General features: G+C 37.3%; 1 protein-coding gene across 1 annotated transcript in view; it reads left to right on the top strand.

Annotated features, from left to right (window-relative positions):
- Positions 1 to 19,554, top strand: part of LOC131437353 (calcium uniporter protein, mitochondrial) — a 394,136-nt gene that overhangs the window by 96,563 nt on the left and 278,019 nt on the right. Inside the window, exon 2 of the mRNA XM_058606628.1 lies at positions 11,980 to 12,061. Within this exon, the coding sequence (XP_058462611.1) occupies positions 11,980 to 12,061 (82 nt within the window). The remainder of the gene's footprint in view (positions 1 to 11,979; positions 12,062 to 19,554) is intronic.

The following is a 19,554-nucleotide window of genomic DNA, read 5'->3' on the forward strand; positions in this document are numbered from 1 at the left end:
GCATCCGCGCATTGATGCAGTCATCATCGAAGAACTTTAATAAGATCTGGCTCGAAATTCAGTGGGCATTAGATTTCATGACTTATATCATGCAGGATTTTCTCCCGGTAAGAGTTATAATACAACAACGTTAAGTACAATAAAATTCATGTGTATCAATGGAATAAAGCTGTAGGCCTTTTTCAAGGAAAACTGGAAACATTGTATTACCTGAATCGGCCAGTTTAAGTCGAAACTCGTTTACGTTCGGCACGACAGTAAAGACGTTTCACTTCGGTGCAAATTAAAAAAAGTGTTCTGTAAGTAGCAGAAACTTCATGTCTGCCTAGCGATTTATGTTGAGCTGCTAGGTTACATAACAGTTCAACAACGAGGCACCATAAAATTAGACACAATTTTCATTACAATCGTTTCTGAGTGATTGAAAGATTGAATACAGTACTCTTCGGCATAGTATTGACGTCTCGTTAGCTGATTCTCGTAAGTTACCAGCGATTGACAAGGGGAAGGGTCCCTGATCAAATGTAACGTAAGGTTGATGTCAGAGTGAGTGCAGAACGCGGACCGAAGCGAAGCGATTCAATGCGATGGACTGCATCGCATTCACTCTGACAGGTTTGCTTTTATCAAATGCAACTAGCTCGCACGCGCGCCTCGACGCTTCGCGTGACGCTTTCACTCTAACAGCAACAAGTTTTGTTTTCAATACCAACGTTTTTATTTTCATTTCTAAGAAAATTCGCCATTTTGTAGCTGTAGTATCTCCCCAAAGTATGAGAAAGAAAAAGAAAACCGTTGGGGTTGGGTATTTTATAAGTAGAAAGTGTGTACAAAATTTTGGAAAAAATTGTTGAAGTAGTTTTTAAATGATGAGCACGGACTATAAAAACGTGCTTTTGATAGAAACGATAGGAAGTTTATTGTCCATAAAATTGAAGGAAACTATAACTAGAAGAAACTATTTTCTATAAGAAAATATAAAGAATGAAAAATAATTTATAAAAAATCTTAGACCCCACCCGGCCCCTAATATTTGCACACCGTACAAAGTACCGAACGAAAAAATACGTTACTGAAGCGTTTGAAGTCAGAATGAAGTTGAACACGTAGGTTTTGTCCTTTGGTAATCAAATTTGTTCATTTCAAAGGTGTCTTATTGTTCGCTATTTTTAGCTTCTGTCGTCCTGATCGTAGACAACTGTAGGGACTGTGTCGAATAAGATGCGAAAGCGAACTTACTCCCCAACTGATTCAAACTGCAAGCAATCTACAGGGTCCGGCACTCGAAGTGTAACCAATTAAAAAGGCCATAAATTCAGTTTGGAAAATTACTTTTACTTAATTCAAAGTACAAAATGTGTAAAAATAATACAAAATTCAGAATCAATTCACTTTTGCTCGATATGACCACCTTTTGCCTTGACTATGGCCTTGAGACGGTCAAAAAACGAATCGCAAGCTGCCCGAATGTGACTTGGCCCACTCGCGGACAATAACTTTTTTCAGCACCTCGAGACTGGTGTATCTTTTAGTTCGGACTTTGCTCTCCAAAATGGCCCAAAGAGATTAATCCATTGGTTTCGCATCTGGTGAATTCGAGAGCCATTGTGTGGACGTGATGAAGTTCGGAACGTTGTTTTTCAGCCATTCTTGGTTCACTCGAGCTTTGTGAGACGGTGCCGAGTCCTGCTGAAACGTCCATGGTCTGCCACCGAAATGTTTGTCTGCACACGGCTTCAAAGCAACCTCCAGAATACTTTCCCGAAAATATGTCGCATTTACCTTGACGCCAGGCTCGAAGGTCTGAAGTTTGTTACACTTCGAGTGCCGGACCCTGTACCGCAACATGAATCGCTTCTAGAATTCAGAATTCGCGATCTTATTTATGCTCTAATATTCGTTTTTTCATTTTACTTTTGGTGTAATGTTCCAAAGAAAATAATTTCCATAATAAAACTTTCAGACGATAGTTAATCACAGCAGTTGATACAAAATCACAGGGAACATCAAAAAGAAATTCATATAAAAACACATTGAATAGCCTGCAGAAATCACTGGTAACCTACGAAAACTAAGCAGTGGCATGAAAAATTTTCATCATTTTAAATGATCCAAGTTTGAAGCCAGATCGTGCTGCATCCGTCGGAACAACCAATAATCAGATGGAGCAATGGTAGGAGAATACGGTGAATGCGGCAAAATATTTTTTCACAACTCTTACGACATGCGGCCGAGCGTTGTCATGCAGGAGAATAACTTTATCATATCTTCGCTTGTATTCCGGCCGTTGTTCTCGTAATGCACGGCTAAAACGCATCAATTACAGCTTATACCGATCGTCCGTTAAGGTATCGTCTGGTTGTGGCAGCTCATAACAGTACACAGCACCCTTTTGGTCCCACCAGAGACAAAACATGATCTTCGAACCATGGATATACGGCTTTGGTGTTAATGTTGAGGTCGATGGCAACAATTGACCGGGCATAGCGTAGTATTTTTTCCTCTTTAAGCCTTTCAAATCAGTTGCTCACCAGTAAAAAAAATGCCTTTCAATATCTCTCGGTTTCCGTTCATAAGGCACCCAACTGTCTTGCTTTTGAATTATTCCCATGGCTTTTAATCGTACCGAAACTGCTTGATGAGTCACTTCCAATGTTTCTGCAAGCTCCTCTTGCGTTTGTCTTCGAATGTTTAGTTGTTCAGAGCGTGGCCTGTCTTCAACGCTGAAATTTTCATTATTGAAACGTCGGAATCACATGATTTATCAGTCGGAGCATTATCATAATGAACATCGATAAAATCTATTAGCTATTTTGCACTGGTAATACAATTTAGCAGTTCAACGTTGTCCGATAAGAATATTGTGAAGCTTACCCTATTTTTAACGTCACTAATAAAACAAAAATCATTGGCGTGTAATGTTTCGAATGAAACAAAATGTCAACTTACTGGTTGCCGGCCGCCATTCAGACATCACATCAACACAAATCGGTTAGTAGTAGCCAAAACTCTTGAATCAAGTCATTTCGGACAATTTTCAACGGAATGTTTAAAGTGCCTGCCTTATTTGCAAAAGATTACCTCTAAACATTCAACGGTGACAGATGGAACGATAACAAAACAGCCAAACAATTAAACATGAAAATACCGGTGTCAACTCCGTCCCCAAACAAACAGCTTTTATCGCAAATCCTTTCATAGAGTCGTACTCAAAAATCGTACAGACTTGGGCCCGTCAATTGAATGCTAAATAAGACCCGCTCATAATTCACCCCAATATCCATCGCGCTTTCACAAAAGCACCGAAAGCCCCCAGAACATAACGATTGAATGAATAAGCTTTTCCGTCGATTTTTCCATATGTTTCAAAAGTTATTTATTCGATGATTACATGCTTCGTTTTCGGTGTCGGCACTGATTAGACGTCGGGTGAAAGTTTACCCGTACGTTATATTCATAATATTCAACAAACGTGCCTTCATTTCGGCCACCCCCTGTTCGTACGTTATCATTATTGGAACCAAGGCTTGTCATCTACTGCGAGCCTACACAAGCAACCCAATCGGCATCGGTTACCGATCGAAGTGTAGATACATACATTAAGGCGATTATGTGGAAATGAAAGTTTCGCCTTTTCGTTCGTGTGGCTTTACGCTTTACAAACACAATCTGAGCAATAAATTCTTCATTCTGTAATGGCAGCCGCCAGCCTTGGCTTTGATTGTTTTGTAAGCGCTGTGTTCGCTTCCCACTTTGCCGAAAGCACACAGTTTCGAGCAGAGATTGATTGGATGGACGGATGGCTCACGACTTCACGTCTGGCCCTGCTGTGGATATCCGGCTTCACACCGACGGACGGGCGATTCGAGAGTCCCATTCTAGGTTAGGGGCCTAACCTAGTCACGATGGACAGAACTGATTAGTTGCATTAGGACAATGCCACCAATAAATAACAGCGATGCCTGAGTAGACTGGGCTGGATTAATTGGTTTCTGATTGGGTCTACGGGGACTCGACTGAATTTCGATTATTGGAAGTGACGAAATGTTCTGTGGATGTGGGTCTGGCGGGCTCCATCAGGTTCAGCAAATGTAACTATTACGAGGTCATTTGTTCTAATGGGAATATGATGGTGTGCGGTACACGGAACCGCCCGCGATCCCATTTCAACCAGAATATTAGTTGATTTCCTGAATTCGATTGGTTAAAATTTTGGTACAACTAATCGATTGTTGTTTTAACTAAACTGTCATTTTTGTTTTTCGTTTAGCAGAAACGATGGTTGAAACAACTAATTTAACTGTTTGAAAAAAAAAATGCTGTCAATTAGTGAGGACACATACCTTTCAATTTCAACAAATATTTTAGTTGAAATAACTGGTGTTGTTATTGAAACAAAATTCTGTTAGTTGAAAAATAAATCGTTTTTTTTTTGTTTTAGACATTGCAAACAGTTGAATCAACTCGAACAATGTTATTGATTTGCGAAAATAATCAAAATATACATACTGATACACGTCATGATCTATTTGAAATAAGTTCGGTATGTTGAGATTCATGAAATAAATATCGTTGTTAAAAAATAAACAGTATTTTATATTGACATTTTATTAGTTATAAACAGGGCTGGGAAAACCACCGATCACTGCTGATTTCAAGTGATCTTAACCAAGGAATAAATTATCATTACGAAATCAGAACTGATCTGATCTCTAAGTGATTTTGATTTTTATATGATCATGATCATGTCAAGTCGAGATCATTGAAGATCTAGATTCTAAAAAAATACTTCTGATTCGATCGGAAATGATTGATGTATAAAAACGTTTTCAATCAGCAAAAGTGCCCGGAGGGGCGAGTAAATTAGCGAAATTATTAAATTTACCTAAAATGAGTATTGAAAGATGATGCCTTCAAACGGGTGAACTGAAGTTATGCACTGATAATTTTAGTCAATTTATATGAGCTTGGATGCATCAACCGCTGGGAGTTGGAATTTTGCGACGGCAATTCAAACGAGCCATTCAATCGCAGCGCGTTCTGTGTGTTTGAAACCCTTCGCTCCTGATACTTTTATAAATTAAATTCATGTCAAAAAGCGTTTTATTGCTAATGCATGAACTTCATCATCGGTATCAAACAGCTGGAGGTAAAACAGCTCGAATTTGAAGCATAAAATTTATGCCCATACCTGAAAGATTACGAGATGATCATTCATTAACATTTTCTAATTTGTCACCAAATCTTTTTCATCTTAAACAAGGTTAACTTTATCACAACACCGCTGTTAGATAAGCACTTGTTATCATAAATTTCTCAAATCGAATGAACACAATTTCACCAAACGCTTTAACCATCGATGTTGTTTTCATTGACATTTTGAAGCGACGCGAACAGATTTCAACTGAAAAAGTTGTTGATTTTGCATTGCGATTATTATTTTGCTTTCAACTGTCTCCGGCATTTGACAGTATTCAAAACAACATATTTTTCAACTACTTGAATATATGCAAATCAAAAACCATATTGGTTGAATCAAAAAGAAATGAGTTAAATCAACTATCGCAAAAATCAAAAAATCGCAATTTTTTGATCGAAGGGTTCTCCGTGTAGCAAAAATTATGTTGATTCGATAGATAAAACAAGAGATATTCACAATCAAAAACTTATCACTCTCTCAGAGGGTAAATTTGAAAAGGCGCCTCATAGTAAAATAAGTCGTATTCACGACAAACAAAATAATTTATCGGTGGTCCTAGAATTTCTTCTTTTCGATATCCTAGGATTCAGACCATATACAATTCAATCACAGCTGCAAATTAATAAGAATTAGATAATAAATCCGTAACCAAAATTCAAACGATTTGGAAACTAATTATTACTAATTTTCCCAACAAAAATAAATCTGCCAGTAGGAATTTTTCGACTTGCGGCGGTTTCACTTTCAATTAGCGTTTGAATTCAATATTTTCAAAGCAGTGAGTCGTTGTAAAAAGAGATCACCGAGAAAAAAAAATCCATTCACCGAAAGCCACTGCCCTTAGTTTGAACTTTGCAAGTATTTTTGTTTCAAAGCAGTATATGAGCCAATACGGAGATGACTGGTGCAGGTTCAGTGGGTAGTGGGTGGATCCCCCGTGGCGATTCGAGTGGAAGTAGGGTAAAGTGTTATAATATGCCCCCCTTAAGAAAACATTGAGATATTTCCAAGTGTATTGATATATTTTCCTCGAGAATGTAAGTATATGTAAGTATTTCATTGCAATACTGATGAGGAACATAATTTTCAATGATTCCAATAGAAAAGATGAGAATTGATTGATATAAACACATTTTCCAAAACGGCCACATTCTTGGTTATTTTCGCTCGCCTCAGACATAATGCCCCAGCAACCGTAAAATATGTCTCACAACCAATCAGTGGCATGACACACAACAAAAGACATTTTATCCCGCAACAACGATGCATTGTGCTTCTTGAAATGTCCATAAAGTCACTGTTTTGAAATAATCAGTATGTCAAAGAAATGGTGGATAAAACATCTATTTAGTCGAAGCAAAACTTTACATCGAAAAGCTGCCAAATGAAATTTTTAGTTTTTTCATACTTTCCTGCAAACGACAACCACCAAACTTGCATAGCAGAAAGATCCTACTAAAAGATAGTGTTAGTGATAAAACTTTGGTTCAGAAAAGTCTTCAATGATTAAGAAAGGGAAGGGGGCATTTTGGCTAGCAGGGGCGCTTTATAAGACTTTCCCCTAATTGGTTTGACATTGGGGCTGCAAGAAGCTTTGTCGTACCGATGAAACACCAGGCGTCTGCATTTGAATCCATTCTTCATGATGCAGGATGAACGGGTCTCTCAAACGTGAACCACGCCAACAAGATAAAAACGGTCATAAACGGCACCACCAAAGAATATAGTCATAAAACTCTATGCTTCTACTGTTGATCGCAAGCGGGAATGCTTCGTCCAGATTCATAGGATTTACCGAATCAGCCAGCGAGGCGTTCAGAGCTTACCACTTCTGAAGGCATAAATGGCAAAAGAGGATTCCACAGCAACCAGGATGGGTTACTTGCTGAGTAGTTCACATCAAAAGGGCTCTAAGAGTTGTCGTTTAATTAGCGTTCAGAAGAGAGAACAAATAGAGCTTTTCTTCGAGATACTTGGACTGAGATGCTTCATAGTGATATGAATTATTGCAGTACAAGCATAAAACGCATTATTATTTGTCAGTAGGATTCATTTGAAACCAGTTTCTTTCTCATATAAACATGCTTATGACTTGTTATGTCGGAAGCAGTTTTTCTTTTTCAAATTAAATTATTCGTTATTCCACCATGTCGGCCTTTACTAAAAGGAGAAGGTACTGTTTCGACTAATTGCACATGGAGAAATCATACAATGAAACTTAGTATTATCTATTCTTATTGGAAAGTCAAACAAAAAGAGTTCCTCTTGATTACATTATTTCCGAAAGCAAGTTATGTTAAACCAAAGACATCATATTAACAAGATATCCAGCTCTCACATTTCCCGAACAAATCATTGGCAACATCCTTTTTTGCGAGCATGTCGCCCCCAGGCGAGCCCGCATCGAATCTTATACATAGAAGTAGGGGAGAAAAATGTCAAATTCGTGCGCGCCAAAATAGCAGGGTTGCGCACCCATACAATTGACATGATATGTTGAATGTGATGCCGTGCGATGGCGTTGCTGAACTGACTTCGCTCCAAGCTGACAGGGTCTGGTTAAACTGAAGTAAAACAAAAACTTCCATCGAAACTCACACTGCGCTGATGACATCCGGGGCAAGGCGGCGTCGTCGAGTCTGTGAAGACGCCGACAGACGTTACCCGATGCCAATGTTGCGCTGCTGCACATAGTATGCGACAGTAGCATAAATTTGCACATGGCTAACGGGTGTTTGGCGTTCCGTAGGATGATACTCGAGAGAGGGAGAGAGAAAGAAAGATATGTTGTTTTACTCCACACAAGACATTTGCTGGTCGCTGCCAGTATGCCAGCCATCCAAAAAGAGGTTTGTAGAATGGAAAACTGCGTACACAAGCCGAAATGGTATTATTTAAAATGTAATTTTCTTTCCTATACATGCGATGTTCGTTCCAAAAGTCAACCGTGAGCGTAAAAGTAGCGAAAGATAATTGAATGCTATTGGGAGTACCTAAATAAAAACAAAAAGAGAACAAATCCATTCCTTCCTATCGGTGCCTTCTTAAATACTTTTCTCAAGTGTTTCTAGCCAAACAGAATTGGGAAATTCAGAACATGAATCCAGATCACATAATATATTGAGTCTGTTTTCCGAAATCGATATCATCCGAAAAGAAAGAAAATACGTTCGTTCGCAATGAAGGGAACCAAAAATACTGCACTTAAGTCGACTTTCTGATTGAAAAGCAATGGCGCAGTAATATATTCCGATTTGGAGACAGCCACTGTCAAACAGGTTTGAGCTGAAAATAAATGATTTTTTTTCTCATTTTGCAAAACCTAAAATTATTCTAAAAACACGGAAACAAAGATACTATATTTAAGTGCTGTTGGCTGCAATTATATTTAAAGCTTGTCCGCGAAAAAATTTCGGACTCTTTTTTCTTTCAGTATAGACTTTGAAATATTTCACTGAAACGTTTCACTTATATGACAGCACCTCTTTACATTCTTTTTCTATTTGCTAGAATTTCGTACGCAAAGCATTTTGTACAAAGGGAAGCAAAATCCAAATTTATCGGTACGCGATTCTTGCCAAGGAACTAAATTTACAGAAAATTACCATGTTTTGTGCTTGAAAATCATTTGACCAGAGCTTGACTAGTTGGAAGTGGAACAAATCGAATAGCATGCACCCGACAAATGGACAAGAAGGTGGTAGCCATGATTAAGAAAAATCCCAATCTTTTTTTGCCAAATGCGGCTCGCAATGTTGGGGCTGAAGGCATGCAAAGTGAAGAAAGCTGCTCAAACGTGATGACAATCAAACTTTTTTGTTGCAAAAGTCGTGATTACAGATTTACGTGATGTTTAGAGAAAATTGTCTGGTACCATAATGGAGACTTCAAATTAGTTTAGTTTAGTTTAGTTTAGTTTAGTTTAGTTTAGTTTAGTTTAGTTTAGTTTAGTTTAGTTTAGTTTAGTTTAGTTTAGTTTAGTTTAGTTTAGTTTAGTTTAGTTTAGTTTAGTTTAGTTTAGTTTAGTTTAGTTTAGTTTAGTTTAGTTTAGTTTAGTTTAGTTTAGTTTAGTTTAGTTTAGTTTAGTTTAGTTTAGTTTAGTTTAGTTTAGTTTAGTTTAGTTTAGTTTAGTTTAGTTTAGTTTAGTTTAGTTTAGTTTAGTTTAGTTTAGCTTAGTTTAGTTTAGTTTAGTTTAGTTTAGTTTAGTTTAGTTTAGTTTAGTTTAGTTTAGTTTAGTTTAGTTTAGTTTAGTTTAGTTTAGTTTAGTTTAGTTTAGTTTAGTTTAGTTTAGTTTAGTTTAGTTTAGTTTAGTTTAGTTTAGTTTAGTTTAGTTTAGTTTAGTTTAGTTTAGTTTAGTTTAGTTTAGTTTAGTTTAGTTTAGTTTAGTTTAGTTTAGTTTAGTTTAGTTTAGTTTAGTTTAGTTTAGTTTAGTTTAGTTTAGTTTAGTTTAGCTTAGTTTAGTTTAGTTTAGTTTAGTTTAGTTTAGTTTAGTTTAGTTTAGTTTAGTTTAGTTTAGTTTAGTTTAGTTTAGTTTAGTTTAGTTTAGTTTAGTTTAGTTTAGTTTAGTTTAGTTTAGTTTAGTTTAGTTTAGTTTAGTTTAGTTTAGTTTAGTTTAGTTTAGTTTAGTTTAGTTTAGTTTAGTTTAGTTTAGTTTAGTTTAGTTTAGTTTAGTTTAGTTTAGTTTAGTTTAGTTTAGTTTAGTTTAGTTTAGTTTAGTTTAGTTTAGTTTAGTTTAGTTTAGTTTAGTTTAGTTTAGTTTAGTTTAGTTTAGTTTAGTTTAGTTTAGTTTAGTTTAGTTTAGTTTAGTTTAGTTTAGTTTAGTTTAGTTTAGTTTAGTTTAGTTTAGTTTAGTTTAGTTTAGTTTAGTTTAGTTTAGTTTAGTTTAGTTTAGTTTAGTTTAGTTTAGTTTAGTTTAGTTTAGTTTAGTTTAGTTTAGTTTAGTTTAGTTTAGTTTAGTTTAGTTTAGTTTAGTTTAGTTTAGTTTAGTTTAGTTTAGTTTAGTTTAGTTTAGTTTAGTTTAGTTTAGTTTAGTTTAGTTTAGTTTAGTTTAGTTTAGTTTAGTTTAGTTTAGTTTAGTTTAGTTTAGTTTAGTTTAGTTTAGTTTAGTGTAGTTTAGTTTAGTTTAGTTTAGTTTAGTTTAGTTTAGTTTAGTTTAGTTTAGTTTAGTTTAGTTTAGTTTAGTTTAGTTTAGTTTAGTTTAGTTTAGTTTAGTTTAGTTTAGTTTAGTTTAGTTTAGTTTGTTTTAGTTTAGCTTAGTTTAGTTTCGTTTCATTTCATTTAGTTTAGTTTAGTTTAATTTAGTTGAGTTGGGTTGAATTGAGTTGAGTTGAATTGAGTTGAGTTGAGTTGAATTGAGTTTAGTTTAGTTTAGTTTAGTGTACGTTTGTACTTGCGTTGGCTTGCTTTCAGCTCAGTAAGAGAAACTTTCAATATGATACAATAAATCCGACGGTCCGGCCCAGAATAATTTACTGGTGGCTCCATTAATTTTAAAACTTAATTGTAACTCCACAAGCTAGGCGTTCCTCTTCATTTCACAAGAAGATTGATGAAGCGGTTGAGCATAATTGATTTATCTTATGTAGGAAAATCTTAGCTATATGATAAAAACGTATTCGTCCCATTCTTTTTTCACATAGAAGGAAGTAGGGATACACTGCAACAAGAGATGGGAGTGAACTGATTTGAAAATGACCTAATTCAAGATTCATTGTTTAAAATCTACTTTTGTTCACATGAAATAGATATCGATTTTGACGAGCAGATGATAAAAACGCAAATTTACACAATTTTTTCTAAGTGTGTAACAAAACATATATTCTTCGCACTGCGCTTGCTTCGCAGTAACTCTTGGCTCTTATTTCAACTGTTAAATCTCGTTTAAGCTAACAAACTTTTTTTTCTATGTCTTCATTCCGCGTCAGCACATTAGGAACTCCGTAACGCCTGCCGCAGTCGGTCACACAGGGTTCGGTTTGTGCTTTCACCAAGAGCGGAAACTTCAGAAGCGCTATATGTAGCCTGTTCTGATCCCGTATCCCGCGATTCATCAGTTGTGCTTGTGGTGAGGACTGGTGGTGGCACTCTGGTTTGTAAATTTAAACACGACGTGCTAGTAGTTTTGCCGAAAGGGAAAACGAGACGAGTATACGGTCGTAGTTGTTAAAGGGAGCAGGATGAATTCCTGCTAAAATTTGAATTTAAAGTTAAATCTACGTTTATCTTTGAATTTATGTAGGCAATCCATTTACAATAAAGTTCTATTTTCAAACTTATATTTTTTGTCAAACGACCTTTTTAGGGCCATATAAAAAGACCGAGATTTCAGGCAATTTCACAAGGAAATTGTTTGCCTTAGTGAGTTAAATTGAGAATGCCGCTTATCGTTTGATTGTAGGCACGTCAAAAGATTCTATAACTAAATACCACCAAGTTCTTATCACATGTGTATGAAGACAACTAGTTAACAAAACCGACGTCAACTGGGAGCTTTGGCCTTCTGTTGTGGTTTCAAAATAAGAAGATGCGAACAGACAATGCTTTCGATCGTACAGTTTAACTGATTTCCATTAAATATACATTGAAAAGTAGTATGGCACCCAAAAGAGTTTTAATTCGTTGAATTTGTCTCTATTGTATAAACTGAGATTCATGTGCTTCAAACCCGCACCGAACATGAGTGCTTGCTTTAATGAAAAGCTTATTAACTAACTTTCATATCTGTTGTACCAACGTTATACCAGTACACTTATTTTTTTTAACGGTTGTTTCTTTTTCAGGATCCATGGTACCGAATAGCGAAAGGATATTGCACCAAAAGCACAGCAGGCGAACAAAGCTCCAGCAGTAATCAATGTGAAGGTACGTGTGCTGCTGTCCATTTTACTACTCCTTGCCAATATTTTACCGTTCAATGCTAACCGCACCATCGAAAATTACTGCGGATAAATGAGTTTTTGGGTCCTTGGGTTTATGAGTGGGACGGCCAGCGTCATGTTCATACGAGGTATATGTAATAGCCTATTATTCACATCCTTGTAGCTTGTTTCGAAATATTTTGCAGTTAACTTGTTGTGAATTTATATATTTTTGAACGAAAATTATGATAGTCGCTTACAACTTGGTTTTCATACAAAATAAGTGACATTTATGGCATACAACGGAACCAACCCGGAAAACAACACAATTTTGCATGGTATCTAATAGCGGTCTCTCGAATTCGATTACAGTTTCGAGTATTGAACAAACTATGTATTTTAAAAGCAATTTATGCGGTTTGAAGGACAGAACAATAAGCAAATTGCCAGAATTCTAGTTCGGCAAGGTGGTCTTAAGTTCATACCAAAATCTGGATGTTTTTGGAGAGTTGAGCAAAACCATCACAAAAACCAATGAAACCATTGTGGTACTTTACTAATTCAAAACTTCAGTTAAAAAGAGTGCTACCAGAATGAACCTGTTACGAAAAAAAAATACAATATATTTTTAGGCACACTGCTTAAGCTGTAAGATGCCAAGGGTATTTTCTAATATTAATTAACGACTAACTTAAAACTAGAATAGTACCATTAGATTATGTCATCTCGAATTTTCGAAAATCAAGCTTTCAGCTGGCGATCGGCAGTGGTCGTGAATTGAATATTACATGAGTCTTCCAGATGGCGTTGTTAAATATCTATGGCCACTTCCTTCGGTTCGCCTGGGCATAATTTGTTAACGAGCTGTTACCGCCCTATAACAGTTACCGACTGTTACTGACTTATAATAGTCATAACAGGGGGTATAATTTGTTACCGACTTATAACAGCGTAAAAAGAACTCTGGCGAAACAACACACTGTATTGACATGACATAAAATAACGATGAATTTAGAGGAAACAACCATGCTCATGTAAACAGGAAGTATTTATTTTTTGAATTTTAAATAGGTTCCAACATACCTGTGGATTAGTTTTGAAATAAAACATTGGATTGTGTAATGTTAAAATTCAACATCACTCGTTGTGACCCAATCTGTATCAACTGTTCTTGTGACTTCATGTGTTTGGAACTCTGCATATTTCATAGGTATATCAGTGTAGAGTTAACGCAAAATATAAATTGTTTGCGCACACTGTTCCATTCCCAAGCATGTTTAAATGAAGAATATTACAAAAACTTGTAAGTGGTGATGTAGTAGTTGATGTTCGCGAAAAAACAGACGGTATCTACTTTAAAATATCACTGTTTTATGGTTGAGCCTAACTTTCCGTCAACATGCTTACAAGTTTCGATGAATTTGTGAAAATCAGTTGGGTACTATTAATTAAAGACTGTCCCGGAAAGTATGGACGCAACCAAAAACCGCTGCCATTCCGCAATGGTTCAGAATCTGTCAAATTTTATGGCTGCGTCCTGTTGTTTACACTCTTCTCTAACCACTTGTGTAGTTGTTTATTCGATTCTATTAGTTTGATTCGAAATGCGGGGACTTTCAGCAGAACAACGTCGAAAAATTGTGTACAAATGGTGCACAGAACGCGGACTGTCACTGAGAAAGATAGCAAAAATGGAAGGAGTAAGTGAAAAAGCCGTGCGAAATGCAATCAGGAAGTTCGGTGAGGATAACTGCTTTGGGGATAAACCGAAAACGGGGATAAACCGAAAAGGTCCTGCTAACCCTCAGTTGGATAAACGTATACTGAAGGCGTTCGAGCAAAAGAAGGAGGTTTCAGTTCGGGATGTGGCCAAAAAAAGTGGGCACTTCGAAGTCAAATGTTCTTCGTGCTAAAGAACGTTTGAATCTTCGAACCTATAAAAAGCAGCAACAACCAAAACGTAGTCCGAAACAAGAAGCATCAATCAGGCCGAGGGTTCGAAAGCTGTACAATACGATTTTTTCTGGAAATTTGAACTGCATAATCATGGACGACGAAACCTACGTGAAACTCGATTACAAATCCTTGCCGGGACCACAATATTATACGGTGCGAGAAGGACAAGTGTTAAACCAGTCCGAGACATCGATTGAGGTCATAAAATTAGTAAGAAAGCTATGGTCTGGCAAGCAATTTGTAGCTGCGGTAAGATTTCGAAAGCCTTAATCACCACTGCTTCAATGAACAGCGAAATATATCTCAAGGAATGTTTACAAAAACGACTTCTACCCATGACAAGGATCCTGTTGTTGTAAGTAGCAAATGTTGAGAATAATATTCTGTAGTTGTAGTCTAATATTATCAGTATATCGAATAAAATTTGAATATCTAACACTTATTTACAGCGAAATCAAAGTGCGTCCATACTTTCTGGGACAGTCTTTAGGTGCAAAAAGGCGGGTGGGTAATGTCAGAGACATAACTGGATGTCGTGAATACGAAAACAACTGACGTGTTCCTTAACACTTTCGAATATCAATTAGTTGATCAATTGTATGAATTATGCAAGCATTCCCCTTTTCCACATTTTTCGCAAAAACAAAGAAGGCTTCACTTGATCTCGATTACTGTGAATTTCACACAGCGAAAAGTGCACAAATCTAACCAAACTGTTCTAAATTTGCACTAGACTGAGGATATTTCCCTTCGATTTGCGAACAACAAATCCTAATAGTTCTTTAGAAAACATTTAGAGTCATTAGAACGGCTGATTTTGTGTAATGCTCTCCACCGTTGCTTTTTCACCAATGCAAATGACTGGCAGCTGTGACGTAATCGCTCTTGTCGCAAGCGAAACTAGCTTTGCAAACGACACAAAATACATCTGCTCGCAGTGGCGATAGAATCCAAACTGATCCAATTTTTGTTGAGAGGTTTGTTTTTATCTGATCTCGTTTGTAGCTTTTTCACTAATGGGCGGCCCTAACGGCTATAAAAATAGCAGCATATAGAATTTTAATGTCGACTATTTCATTTCGGATTTGCATAATTTTTTGTAAAAAACTATCGATATGCTGTAGGGATTCGTTTCTAGCATTCAGAAGGACCAAATTGAGAAACTCACTACGATATTCAACAATTGTCGGAACATTTTTCTCGAACGATTTGTTGTACAGCAGCAGATATTTTGTTCTCTTCCTCAGAACGCGTTCTGATTGACTGGTGTTGACATGGGTCAAATGAGATAGGTTTTTCAATAGTGTACTATTGAAATACTTCAATGCTTTTACTATACACGATAACGAACGTGTCGGAACTAATTTACACGACACGAACGTGTCGGAACTAATTTACACGATATAGAAGTGGCAATTTTGATCTGAATTTGAAGACGGAGGTATTGCTCGATCAAAACCCGTCGCAAAGTTTTGTCGAAAAATTACTGGAAGTCACTCTGCCAACCACTCGCCAAAGTTTGAAAGCAATGAGCATGATCCGAAAGGTAGGCAATTGGGTGCCGTATGAATTGAAGCCAAGGGACGTTGAACATCGTTTCTTTACGTGTGTGCAACTGTTTCAATAGGTTCCGCGAGGTCGCTGTATTTTGCATTTTCCACAATTATCCAACTAACCAGTTGAATGATCTTGTCAAGTATAGCTGCTATACTGAGCCTTATGCGGCTTCACATTAAATCTGTTTGTACTTAGACATGCATGGTCTACCCACGACAATTAGTGCGTTTGAGCCGAGCATTGCTAGAAAAACGGCCACAATATACCGACACACACAACAAAGTAATTTTGCAATATAACAATGCTCACCCGCATATTGCACATCCTGTAATGAAATACTCAAAAATGCTCAAATAGGGAGTCCTACGCACCCGTCGTTGAGGCCAGAAATTGCTCCTTCCGATTACTATTTGTTCCGGCCGATGCAACTTGACCTAGCTGACCATCACTTCTTCAAGAACACAGAAAAAAAATAAACACAATATGTACTCCGTTGGTTATCGATAACTTTGAACGGCTAGTCGAGCTTAATTCTCAGACCCGATTTATGACATTGTACTTTGATTTCATGTCACGTAACAATTATTCTTCTTCATATAATCCTCACAGTGTTCGTTTCTATGATACTTCTAATTCTACGGTGTTTTTCGACACATCCATGAAAGAAGATATTTATGGAATCCCGGATCACGTATGCCCTCAAGTGATCCCAAATATTTTTAATGACAAATTTAGAGAAGTCGACTGTAATAAAATGTTTTACACTGACGGATCACATCTCGACGGGTCCACTGGCTTCGGTATTTTTAATGAAAATTTCACCGCCTCCTATAAACTCAGTGATCCGGCTTCAGTTTACGTCGCAGAACTAGCTGCAATTCAGTATACCCTTGAGATCATTGAAACTTTGCCCACAGACCACTACTTCATTGTATCGGACAGTCTCAGCTCTATCGAGGCTCTTCGCTCAGTGAAGCCTGGAAAGTACTCGCCGTATTTCCTGGGGAAAATACGGGAACAACTGAGTGCTTTATCTGAAAAATCATATCGGATTACCTTGGTTTGGGTCCCATCACATTGTTCCGTAAGGGGCAATGAGATGGCGGACTCACTGGCCAAGGTGGGCGCATTACAAGGTGAAACCTATGAAAGACCAATCTGCTTCAATGAATTTTTCAGTCGTTCTCGTCAAGAGGCACTCGTCAGCTGGCAAACCTCCTGGAATGATGGATATCTAGGACGGTGGTTACATTCCATTATACCGCAGGTATCGACGAAAGCTTGGTTCCGAGGGTTGGACGTGAACCGGGACTTTATTCGCACAATGTCAAGACTTATGTCCAACCACTCTTTGCTCAAAGCGCATCTTCATCGTGTTGGCCTTAGTGAGAGTAATCATTGCGTTTGCGGAGACGGTTATCATGACATCGAGCATGTTGTTTGGGTGTGCTCCGAGTATTGCGACGTCAGACTCCAGCTAATTGATTCCCTTCGGGCCCGAGGTAGACCACCTTATGTTCCAGTCCGTGACGTTTTGGCAACCCGAGATCTCCTTTACATGACCTACCTCTATAACTTCCTCAAAGCTATAAACGTGCAAATCTAGTGCCCTCTCTTTCTCTTTCTTTCTTCTACAGTGGTCCTACCCCAAATGAACTAAACACTGGTCAAGCTGAATTGCTGGAAACCATCCATAAATGACACACCGACATCAAAGTACACCAACAAAGCATCCGAGTCTAGTACAGTCTCTTCCTCGTTACAATCTGGAGAACGTCAAGAACTCGGAAATGAAAAGTGTGTTAAGAAGATGCAAGCTATTAATGAATGATTTGTAATACCAAAATATGTTCAAAATCAATACAGTATAGGTCCCACCCTCCTGACACTCCTTTACTAACTTTAGGGGAGCAGGTCGCCCCATAATACGGCTTCCACTCATATCCACCTAACAACAAGATAATCGGCCACGTTAAGCTAACGCAAATGAGCCCAATAAAAATTTTATTATAAAAAAAAAAAAAAAACACAATATGTAAATCAAGACTAACTTGAAATGGAGAGTAGTTGAATCGGAATCTTGATTGAAATTCATCAGACTTAAATTATCGCTTAGTTTAGCTTTCAAAGTATATTGAAAAGTAAAAAAAATGTGATGTAAATTTTTATTCAATTTCCTGCTCCAAATATATGCATGAAAATAGATGAAATTTACGAAATATTTTCTTATGCATATGATGAAGCCAAAAATGGTTACATAATGATACTATTCTAGTTTTAATATAGTCGTAATTAAGATTAGTAAATATCCTTGGCATCTTAGAGCTTAAGCAGTGTGCCTTAAAATTATATTATAATATTGAATAGAAGCCAAAAATGGATCGATTCGTGGTCAAACCGGTCGAATTTTCGGAAAGGGTACCTGTGGATTGCCCGACAGATGGTAAAAAGTATGGTTAATACTTTGAATATTGAGTTTGAAATATTTTGTTGTTGTTAATATTTGAAATTAACAAAAAACACTCGAACTTATTTATAACCCTGATAGCATACTGTGAAAACGATGGCTCGTTAGGCAAATTATTGGAGTGTGTGCAGAAAAATACGTGTTGAAGAAGAACCAAAGAATATTTGCTCTTGTCCAATAATGTCATGCCAGTGGAATATATATGAATCTAATAAGGATAAGCCCCCTTGCAATATCGAATATAGAAGTTCTGAATGACGTATTTTAGTTCAACCTTAGTCAATTTGGAAGAAGAGTTACAGCAAATCCAGGAGAAGCTCGAGTATTATTTGTGAGGAAAAATATTCCTTCCTTTTTTTCCTATTCATCATCTAACGTTTTCTATTCGATATCGGTTGAATTAAAAAAAAAAAGACGAGCATTTTAGATTTTCCATGAGATTACCCTTTATCCACACGAACGAAACTACCCATGCAGCATCAATCATAGTAACCAATGAGTCAGGAGACAAAATTTGACAGCTCTTTCTGTCGAACTCTAACCGTGTTGGCAAAAATAGTGAAGCAACTACGTTCTGAAGTGTGCGCTTTGCGGCACTTTGTGGACACCGGATACTCCCGTTCCGGCATCTACAACATCTTGGTACCATTAAACAACAATCAGAGCATCGAAAGGAAACCCGGTTGTGGGTGGCAAATGACACTGAACGATAAGAAACTCCCAAGCAAGCTGAAGAGGTAGACCGAGGGAAAAGTGGCGGTGGCGATGGACGACGCGATCTATCTCATCCTGGATGGCAACGACTGACAGGGCACTTCGTATTTTACTTTTCTCACAAATGAAGTGAGCTCCAAAGTGAAGTTCATTTCACACACCAAGTTCCCCAAGAAGGTGCGGCTGTGGCTGACAATCTTTTTTCGGTCCGGGGTAGCCATGAACGGGGAAATTTATAGTACGAAATGCCTGCCGGAAGTTGCGTCGTTCTTCAAGAAATATCATAAGGGCGAAGACGCGATATTCTGGTCGGATCTGGCATCGACCCACTGGGTTTTTCCTGATGTACTCAATCACTTTTAAGTCCTGGCCGGGCTGGCTGGGACCCGTTTTCCTACCGGATCGGGCAAATCCTTCATGGAAAGAGTCTTACCGAACTTCTCGATAAAATTTTTGACACTGGTGTGGAGCACTTTCACCCGTTTTGCAATTTCGTTGTACATGACACCACTTTCTGAGCACCAAGTGTGCAGAATTTTCTTTCGCGTTTCCGGATCAACTCGACTCATCATTAATACAATAAACCGTACCGAAAACAATCGATTGCGCAGCTGTTATTGACATGTAAACAAACATGTCATCGCAAATCACGCTGCAAAAAATTAAGCCATTTCAGAGTAATAACTGTTTGAATGTTGCTAACTACTTATCGATACACTCCTTATAAGGATGGCAATATTTTCGGATCATTTCTAATTCCGTAAAGCGCTAGTGCTCAAAAGTTTAAGCACCTCGAAAAAAGT

This window comes from Malaya genurostris, chromosome 3, assembly GCF_030247185.1.
Source record: "Malaya genurostris strain Urasoe2022 chromosome 3, Malgen_1.1, whole genome shotgun sequence".
In the NCBI taxonomy this organism is placed as follows: domain Eukaryota; kingdom Metazoa; phylum Arthropoda; class Insecta; order Diptera; family Culicidae; genus Malaya; species Malaya genurostris.